At 43.2% G+C, this 10,705-nt stretch overlaps 1 protein-coding gene across 2 annotated transcripts; it reads right to left on the minus strand.

Moving 5' to 3' along the window:
• Positions 1–4,576: 4,576 nt before the first annotated feature.
• On the minus strand, positions 4,577–9,549 carry LOC110537241 (mitochondrial rRNA methyltransferase 1 homolog (S. cerevisiae)). 2 transcript variants are annotated; one of them, XM_021623132.3, is made up of 6 exons: positions 9,291–9,549; positions 8,266–9,191; positions 8,072–8,165; positions 6,060–6,180; positions 5,849–5,968; positions 4,577–5,718 (listed from the first exon to the last, which is right to left on the minus strand). In XM_021623132.3, the coding sequence occupies exons 1-6, from the start codon at positions 9,294–9,296 to the stop codon at positions 5,672–5,674; spliced, it is 1,314 nt and encodes a 437-aa protein (XP_021478807.2). In that variant the 5' UTR covers positions 9,297–9,549; the 3' UTR covers positions 4,577–5,671. The 2 variants fall into 2 exon arrangements, with proteins under 2 accessions (XP_021478807.2, XP_021478806.2); XM_021623131.3 differs by having other exon boundaries at positions 8,266–9,360.
• Positions 9,550–10,705: the final 1,156 nt, after the last annotated feature.

Genomic DNA, 10,705 nt, shown 5'->3' on the forward strand with positions numbered 1-10,705 from the left:
ATACGGAAATCAGTCAATTGAAATGAATTCATTAGACCCTAATCTATCGATTTCATGACTGGGCAGGGGTAGTCTGGGTAGCCATTTAATTAACTATTTAGCAGTCTTGTTAACAATTCTTATGGCTTGGGGGTAGAAGCTGTTCAGGGTCCTGTTGGTTCCAGACTTGGTGCATTTGTACCGCTTGCATGCGGTAGCAGAGAGAACAGACTGTGGCTTGGGTGGCTTGAGTCTTTGACCATTTTTGGGCCTTCCTCTGACACCGCCTGGTTTCGAGGTCCTGGATGGCAGGGAGCTTGGCCCCAGTGATGTACTGGGCCGAATGCACTACCCTCTGTACCGCCTTGCGGTCAGATGCCAAGCAGTTGCCATACCAAGTTGTGATGCAGCCAGTCAAGATGCTCTCGATGTTGCAGCGGAATAACTTTTTGATGTTTGATGTTGTTGATGTGAGCCATGACCAGCCTTTCAAAGATTATCATGGCTACAGATCTGAGTGCTAAGGGGCGATAGTCATTTAGACAGATTACCGCTGTGTTCATGGGCACAGGGACTATGGTGGTCTGCTTTAAATATGTAGGTAGACTCGGTCAGGCAGAGGTTGAAAATGTCAGTGAAGACACTTGCCAGCTGGTCAGCACATGCTTTGAGTACCTGTCCTGGTAATTGATCTGGCCCTGCGGCCTTGTGAATGTTAACCTGTTTAAAGGCCTTACTCACATCGGCTACGGAGAGCGTGATCACACAGTCATCTGGAACAGCTGGTGCTCTCACGCATGGTTCAGTGTTGCTTGCCTTGAAGTGAGCATAGATGGCACTTAGCTCATCTAATAGGCTTGTGTCATCGGGCAGCTCGTGGCTGGGTTTCCCTTTGTTTGCAAGCCCTGCCACATCCGACGAGCATTAGAGCCGGTGTAGTAGGATTCAATCTTAGTCCTGTATTGATGCTTTGTCTGTTTGATGGTTTGTCAGAGGGCGTAGCAGGATTTTTATAAGCATCCGGGTTAGTGTACCATTCCTTGAAAGCGGCAGCTCTAGCCTTTAGCTCAGTGTGGATGTTGCCTGTAATCCATGACTCCTGGTTGGGATATGTACGTACGGTCACTGTGGGAATGACATCGTAGATCCAATTAATAATGAAGCCGCTGACTGATGTGGTAAACTCCTCAATGCCACTGGATGAATCCCAAAACATATTCCAGTCTATGTTAGCAAAACAGTCCTGTAGTTTAGCTTTCGAATCATCGGACCACTTACGGATTGAGGGTGTCACTGGTACGTCCTATTTGAGTTTTTTCTTGTAAACAGGAATTAGGAGAATATCTTAGATTAATTCTGACTATTTTGAGGAAGTGTATCACTGACTACGGTGTCTTAAGATATACAAACAGCACTTTTGCCACTATTTTCAAAATGTTCAAGCAAAGGTCTTCAAAATCAAATCAAATTGTATTGGTCACATACACATGATTAGCAGATGTTAATGTGAGTGTAGCGAAATGCTTGTGCTTCTAGTTCCAACAACGCAGTAATATCTAACAATTAATCTAACAATTCCACAACAACTGCCTAATACAGACACATCTAAGTAAAGGGAGTCTTATCAGGGAGTATGCGAGCACAGTTGGTCGGTTCGCATAGCTGAGTTTGTCTAGACACCTGCCAGACCGAAGCTTGTGGAAGGTTTAATTAAAGGCGTCCGCATGCTTCCCATCCAAAACATTTCGGGACAGTTTATGCATATAACTACATTTTGTGAGGTTTTCAAGTGTCTGGGATTTAGGGCCTGGTCCCGGGTGAGCAGTATGTCCTGCGGGGCCAGGTTTTTGAAGTAGAACTCTTCATCCAAATCGAGGTTGATTCAAATCAAATCAAATCAAATTTTATTTGTCACATACACATGGTTAGCAGATGTTAATGCGAGTGTAGCGAAATGCTTGTGCTTCTAGTTCCGACAATGCAGTAATAACCAACAAGTAATCTAACTAACAATTCCAAAAACTACTGTCTTGTACACAGTGTAAGGGGATAAAGAATATGTACATAAGGATATATGAATGAGTGATGGTACAGAGCAGCATAGGCAAGATACAGTAGATGGTATCGAGTACAGTATGTACAAATGAGATGAGTATGTAAACAAAGTGGCATAGTTTAAAGTGGCTAGTGATACATGTATTACATAAGGATACAGTCGATGATATAGAGTACAGTATATACGTATGCATATGAGATGAATAATGTAGGGTAAGTAACATTATATAAGGTAGCATTGTTTAAAGTGGCTAGTGATATATTTACATCATTTCCCATCAATTCCCATTATTAAAGTGGCTGGAGTTGAGTCAGTGTCAGTGTGTTGGCAGCAGCCACTCAATGTTAGTGGTGGCTGTTTAACAGTCTGATGGCCTTGAGATAGAAGCTATTTTTCAGTCTCTCGGTCCCAGCTTTGATGCACCTGTACTGACCTCGCCTTCTGGATGATAGCGGGGTGAACAGGCAGTGGCTCGGGTGGTTGATGTCCTTGATGATCTTTATGGCCTTCCTGTGACATCGGGTGGTGTAGGTGTCCAGGAGGGCAGGTAGTTTGCCCCCGGTGATGCGTTGTGCAGACCTCACCACCCTCTGGAGAGCCTTACGGTTGAGGGCGGAGCAGTTGCCGTACCAGGCGGTGATACAGCCCGCCAGGATGCTCTCGATTGTGCATCTGTAGAAGTTTGTGAGTGCTTTTGGTGACAAGCCGAATTTCTTCAGCCTCCTGAGGTTGAAGAGGCGCTGCTGCGCCTTCTTCACAATGCTGTCTGTGTGAGTGGACCAATTCAGTTTGTCTGTGATGTGTATGCCGAGGAACTTAAAACTTGCTACCCTCTCCACTACTGTTCCATCGATGATTATCACTGTTCTGATGTCCAAATTTCCGGTCATAGGAAACAATGGCACAAACATTACATACAAAAAAAGGTTAGGATCAGCGCCAAAAAAAACACCGAAAATAGCATAATTGGAGCCCGTAAAACTTAGTCGGGAAGCTATTCTCAACCTTCCCGGAAACAGAAAGTTTAGAGCTCAGTTTTACTTTCATTTGCATGTGGATTAGCTACCACTTCATAATATCTCAATGCCCTAGCAGCAAACTCTAGTAGAGCAATAGCCCTGTGAAATCCACTTCCAGATGTCTCTTAGACATTTGACTTACCCTAAGAATAGTGTCAGCTCCCGGCGAGCAGTCAGCTAAAGGACTCTGCTTCCCCTTGATCGATAACTATTGAACATGCCGAAAGCAATCAACACCAATTCACAGTGTGCATGTTGACGGGTGTGCAGAGCTTATCAAAACTGTAGGGCATTAGAGACAATGCCTCCTGTTTTCCATAATTATACTGAACAAAAATATGAACGCAACATGCAACAATTTCACATATTTTACTGAGTTACATTTCTTATACGGAAATCAGTCAATTGAAATGAATTCATTAGACCCTAATCTATCGATTTCATGACTGGGCAGGGGAGCAGCCATGGGTAGGCCTGATAGGGCATAGGCACACCCTCTTGGGAGCCAGGGCCAGCCAATCAGAATATGCTATTCCCCACAAAAGGTATTAATTACAGACAGAAATACTCCTGTTTCATCAGCTGCCCAGAGGGCTGGTCTCAGACAATCCCACAGCTGAAGAAGCCAGATGTGGAGGTCCTGGGCTGGCATGGTTACATGTGGTCTGCAGTTGTGAGGCTGCTTGGACGTACTTCCAATTTCGACAAAAACAATGTTTGATGCGGATTATGGTAGAGAACTGAACATTACATTCTCTGGCAACAGCTCTGGTGGACATTCCTGCAGCCAGCATGCCAATTGAACTTTCCCTCAAAACTTGAGACATCTGTGGCATTGTGTTGTAACAAAACTGCACATTTTAGAGCGGGCTTTTATTGTCCTTTTATTGCACAAGGCGCACCAGTGTAATGATCATGCTGTTTAATCAACTTCTTGATATGCCACACCTGGGTCTTCCGGGTGGCGCAGTGGTCTAAGGCCATGCCACCAGAGATGCTGGGTTCGAGTCCAGGCTCTGTCGCAGCTGGCCGAGACTGGGAGGCCCATAGGGCAGTGCACAATTGGCCCAGCGTCGTTAGGAAGGGTTTGGCCGGCAGGGATATCCTTGTCTCATCGCGCACTAGCAACTCCTGTGGCGGGCTGGGTGCAGTGCACGCTGACCAGGTTGCTAGGAGTGCGGTGTTTCCTCCGACACATTGGTGCAGCTGGCTTCCGGGTTGGATGGGCATTGTGTCAAGAAGCAGTGTGGCTTGGTTGGGTTGTGTTTCGGAGGATGCATGGCTCTCGACCATCGTTTCTCCCGAATCCGTACGGGAGTTGCAGCGATGAGACAAGACTGTAACTACTACCAATTCGATACCATGAAATTGGGGTGAAAAAAGGGGGTAAAAAAAATACATTTTAAAAAGATATGCCAAACCTGTCAGGCTTACCTTGGCAAACTAGAAATGTTCACTAACAGGGATGCGAACAATTTTGAGCACCACATTTGAGAGAAATAAGCTTTTTGTATATATGGAATGTTTCTGGGATCTTTTATTTCAGCTCATGAAACATGGGACCAACACTTTACATGTTAAGTTTACATTTTTGTATAAATAACCAAGTACCTCAGGCCAATTCACAGCCCCTCCTCATCTCTGGCTGTATGGCCAAACACTGCAGCACACTGGGAAATAACAAATGGGTCTGCTTATAATAAAGCTATTCATTAATTATATAGAAAGAGTCATCAGCTACCACTGCACTGTTCGGAGTTGTAGGAGAGTATTTACACTGTAGAGATAATTACATTCCCACAAAAAACATATTTCAATGGATGTAAGCATGCAATCCTTGAAATTATAGGTTCGGATTGTAACAAAAACAGATATGTAAATCTAACTCATAAGCATGATCTGAGGCAATTGTTAAATATATGCTCAATAAAGAACAAGTCCTAACAATTAAACTTCGGATAAATCCTGAAGATTTGTGATAACGTTTCAACTATACACACACAAATTCATGTGTACACATTAATTATAAATGAGCCCCCTGGTTAAATTCTGACAGTGATAAAAGGGCAAATGTTGCCTATCAATAGCAGCCGCTTGTTCCCATGATCAATTTTAAACAGCCCCTGACCAGAAGCAATAGCCCAGAGCCTGTGGCCATTCCCCCCTCCCTTTCTATTCAAAACCAGCATTTGCAATCAATTTAGCTGAACCGAAGCCACTGACCCATTCTAACAGCACAACAGTAGCTCTTTCGTCAGGGACCACATTCTCATAAACATTTGTATTTTTATGGATTCAACATTCACATGTGCAAAAGTCATAAAAACCCAAGCGGCTAACATTAGAAAGTTGCAAAGAATGCAATAACTTTGAGTAGACAAGGTTTTATTTATTTTCATTACTTCATACTATGTTACCATTCAGAAAAGTAGCTAGCATGAAGGTCCAAAGCAGTACAGAGCAGCACGGCCAGGGCACATCAGCTGCCCCAGCACAATCACTCAGCCATCCAGGCCTCTCAGACATCCTGAATGCTAATTGATTAAGTAAATCCAGTCATTAAGCCCAGCGAGGGCCTCCAAAGTAAACACATTGAGTTGTGTAGTTTAGTCGGGCATCAATGGCCACCTCTATGGGACGACAACAGAGAGTGCAGCAGGATGCCTGGAGAACAGAAGGGAGGAGGGGAAGAAAAGGGATGATTAAATCACACGGAATACTTTATCTATGCTCTCATTCAATCTCTTTTCTTTTTCAGAGACAATGAATGCAGATAGTCTAGCGGTGGACTTACCTGTAGCCACAGAGACATTGAGGGACTCGACCCCAGGGTGTAGATCTCTGCGGGATGGGATGGTGAGCATGACCTCACAATGCAGACGCAGCTCCCGGGACAAACCTTCCCCTTCACCACCTAAGTGAGGACACAGCAGGGTGGAGTTAGGAAAGCGAAAGCAAATAAAACTCACACACATGGTCCATGGACACACACAGGAAATACTTACCCATCAGCAGAAGCGTAGGTTTGGTCATCTGGAATTTGGAACATTTCATGACAGGAACATGGGAGTTCTCTGCTTCAGCTCCTACTGTGCCAATAACCTGCCAGCCTTGTGCCACTTTCACCTGCACAGAACAGACCCTGGTCATCAGCTAGTGAGGACTATCAAATAGCATCAACCCCCTAACAGTTGATGTTTACAGGTAACTTCCAAAATAAAAGAAACACCAACATAGTGTCTCAATAGAGCGTTAGGCCACCACTAGCATCCAGAACAATATCAATGGGCCTTGGCATAGAGTTTCAGACACTTGTATAATCTATTGGAGGGATGCAACACCATTCAACCACGAGAAATTATAATTTGGTGTTTTAAAACAATTTCTTCGACACCACTCCAGAATCTCCCATAAATGTTCAATTGGGTTGAGTTCTGGTGACACACACCCTTTAAACCTCCTATGCTCATTTGAGACCCATCTTTCAAAGTCACAGATCTCTTCTAGCCACAGTAGCCAAAATAATGGGCAACTGGACAATTTTATACATGACCCTGTTAATTGTTTAACTTAGGAATCACATCTGCTTTCAATATACAGAGCCTTCAGAAAGTATTCATACCCCTTGACTTATTCCACATTTTGTTGTGTACAGCCTGAATTCAAAATGGATTACATTTTAGTTTTTTCCTCACCCATCTACACACAATACCCCATAATGACAAAGTGAAAATATGTTTTTGAAAATGTATTGAAAATGAAATACAGAGATATCATTTATGTAAGTATTCACACCCCTGAGCAAATACATGTTAGAATCACCTTTGGCAGCGCTTACAGCTGTCAGTCTTTCTGGGTAAGTCTCTAAGAGCTTTGGACACATGGATTGTAAAATATTTGTCCATGATTCTTTTAAAAATCAGCTCTGTCAAATTGGTTGTTGATACTTGCTAGACAACCCTTTTCAAGTCTAGCCATAGATTTTTAAGCAGATTTAAGTCAAAACTGTAACTCAGCCGCTCAGGATCATTCACTGACTTCTTGGTAAGCAACTCCACTGTAGGTTTGGTCTTGTGTAGGTTATTGTCTTTCTGAAAGGTGAATTCATATCCCATTGTCTGGTGGAAAGCAGACTGAACAAGGTTTTCCTCTAGGATTTTGCCTGTGCTTAGCTCCATTCTGTTTCTTTCTTCTCCTGAAAAACTCCCCAGTCCTTCAAAATTGCAAACAAATCCATACAATTATGCAGCCACCACTATGCTTGACAATATGGAGAGTGGTAATGAGTTATATTTGCCCCAAACAAAAACTTTGTATTCAGGACAAAAAGTTCATTGCTTTGCCACATTTTTAGCAGTATTACTTTAGTGCCTTGCTGCAAACAGGATGCATATTCTGTACAGGCTTCCTTCTTTTCACTCAGTCAATTAGGTTAGTATAATGGAGTAACTTGTGGAGTAGGTACAAAGTTTTCTATCACAGCCATTAAAACTCTGTTTTAAAGTCACCATTGAGAAATCTCTGAGCACTTTCCTTCCTCTCCAGCAACTGAGTTAGGAAGGACACCTGTGTCTTTGTAGGGACTGGGTGTATTGATACACCATCAAAACTGCCCAACTCAGAGACCTTCCATGCAACGTATGTGATTTGTTAAGCACATTCTTACTTCTGAACTAATTTAGATTTGCCAGAACAAAAGGGGTTTAAATAACATAATTCCACTTTGACATTATGGGGTATTGTGTGTAGGCCAGTGACATCAAAAATGCTAAATTTAGACCATTTTAAATTCAGGCTGTAACAACAAAATGTGGAAAAAGTCAAAGGGTATGAATACTTTCTGAAGACACTGCACTTTCATCCCTCATTTACTCAAGTGTTTCCGTTGCTTTGGCAGTAAAGACAAAAGTAAAAACAGTAAAGACAAAAGTAAAAACACATTCAGAAAATAAATAGTGATATTATGAAAGTATGCTGACCAGTGCATGGCCAGGCTAAAATGCATTAGGACAGGTACCTTCACCATATCTACGAGGCTATCATAGCCATACACTCTCATGACCTCCATTACACCCGAGCTGGCCTTACTCACAACTGGTGTCAACGGACAGCTAGAAGCAAAGAGACAACACATATTACAGCCATAAACTCAATAAATTATTTCTTAGTCTTACAAAACAAAGTTAGATCTTGAATATTGGGTTTAGCTACCTGTTACGAAGACTGCTAGCAACTCCGTCCACCCCAAGAAAATATGCAGAACGCAGGATGGCACCAAGGTTCATTGGGTCCTGCACTCTATCTAGGACTAGCCAGAGGGGGATGTGACTGCTGTCCCTGGGGGGCTTGGAGGTCTTGTCCTCAGTGAGGAAACCCAAAAAACTGGCCTGTAGGCATAAGCCCTGGTGAACCCCTCCTGAGCACATCTTGTTCAGGTCATTCTTACTAACCCTCTGGATTGGCACACCCTGCTTATGGGCCTCCTCACACACCTGTCGTACGGAGGCCCTACGAGAGGCCTCACCCTCCTTCACAAACAACCTGTGTGCATTCCTTCTGCCCTGGGTGAGAGCCAGGAGACAGGGAGACACACCAAACAACGTCTCATAATTACTGTGTTTTTCTTTGGACAGTCTTTCTCTGGAGTCCTTTACTAGCCTCTCACACTCCTCTGGAAAGTCATCCAGGCTGAGCTTCCGGAGCTCAGATGACATTTTGCTGTCTGTATTTGTTTTCCTCTCCCGTTTGATTGGGGCACCTCTCTGGAACTCAAATGATACTCTATTGTCTGTATTGGGCTTCCTCTCCCGGGATACTGAGGTCTCTTTCCTCCAGACATTTCTGGAGGCTGGAGTCTCTGGGTCATCCTTTATGTCTTCAGACTGACCTTCGGATTTGTACTTTCCTACTTCAGACACAGCAGGCCTGTGTCGCATTCCAGAGCTGGTTATAGCACTGCTTCGCCACCCCTCAGCTGTTTTGACTCTGCTGTCCTTAGGCCAGAGGAGAGCACTAGCGCAATGGTAGGATGCAAAGTGACAACCCACTCTCATGTCTGACTCTGATACCAAATTCAACAGTCTACTGTTGACGAACATCCTGGAACACCGACAAGCCAAATTCCAAGTCCCCATGTTCTTAAAATGAAAATACATAAAATGGCTCTACAGTTACTGTGACTGGATGGTCAACTTTGAGAAAACTGGATTATGGCAATTAAATAAACGAGCGCCTACCAGCATCAGTCACGCAGAGGTCCTTCGGCAAAGCATGGCAGGCTAGCTAACGTAGCTAACTTAGTAAACTTGTTAAAACGTATGCAAACTGGACACCACGTCGTAAAAACAAAACTTTAACATATAATATTGCCTGAATTAAAACTACATATTACGCTAATTATTTTCAGTTTATGCTTTTCTAAAAATCCAGACCAATATCATTCAACATCTAAATTACTCCAAGTGCTAACCAGCGTGACTTCAAGACTCCGCCTCCTCCAGGAAGTAAACTATATATTTTCTTCATCCTTCAGAGGGTGAACATACCTAGTACGATAATCAACACTACCCTCTAACGTTAATCTATGATATTGCATGTCCACACGTTATGTCATGAAACAGATAAGACTTTAAAATTGTAGTTTTTTTTCTTCAGTTGTATTATTATACTTTGGGGTAAGTGTGCCTCCCAGAATTATCTCATTTTACCTTTCAATCTCATGATTGAGAGTGAAAATATCTCACAAGATCCCAGCTCACCCATTCACACAGACAAAGGCAGACCCTAGCTGTTGCAGCAAGTGCAACCACATTGTTGAGTGTGGCATTTTATTGTTCCCAGCACAAGGTGCACCTGTGTAATGATCATGTTTAATCACCTTCTTGATATGCCACACCTGTCAGTTTAATGGATTACCTTGGCAAAGGACAAATGCTCACTAACAGGGATGTAAACAAATTTGGCACACCTGTACTTGGGGAGTTTCTCCCATTTTTTTATGCAGATCCTATCAAGCTCTGCCAGGTTGGATGGAGGGTGTCGCTGCACAGCTATTTCAGGTCTCTCCAGAGATGTTCGAAACATCTCAAGGATGATACATGGAAACAGGATGCACCTGAGCTCAATTTCGAGTCTCATAGCAAAGGGTTTGAATACTTATGTAAACGGTATGTTTTTTTATTTGTAATAAATTTGCAAACATTTCTAAAAACCTGTTTTCTCTTTGCCATTATGGGGTACTGTGTGTAGATCGATGAGGAAAAAAAATATTGAACCCATTTTAGAATAAGGCTGTAAAGCAACAAAATGTGGAAAAAGTCAAGGGGTCTGAATACTTTCCAAATGCACTGTAAACAAGGTAGCTAACCTGTTCGAGTATGCAGTCTAATTACACTACATGCAAATGCCCATAACATTCACTAGTGTGCATTGTTGGAGAGAAGTGAACTTCATGTAATTCAACTAGCTCTCTCTCTCTCTCTCTCTCTCTCTCTCTCTCTCTCTCTGAGGACCTGAGCCCTAGGACCATGCCTCAGGATTTCCTGGCCTGTTGTCTCCTTGCTGTCCCCAGTTCACCTGGTCGTGTTGCTGCTCCAGTTTCAACTGTTCTTCCTCCGGCTATGGAACCCTGACCTGTTCACCGAACGTGCTA

Source organism: Oncorhynchus mykiss, chromosome 12 (genome assembly GCF_057628025.1).
Source record: "Oncorhynchus mykiss isolate SJ-2025 chromosome 12, ASM5762802v1, whole genome shotgun sequence".
Classification (NCBI taxonomy): domain Eukaryota; kingdom Metazoa; phylum Chordata; class Actinopteri; order Salmoniformes; family Salmonidae; genus Oncorhynchus; species Oncorhynchus mykiss.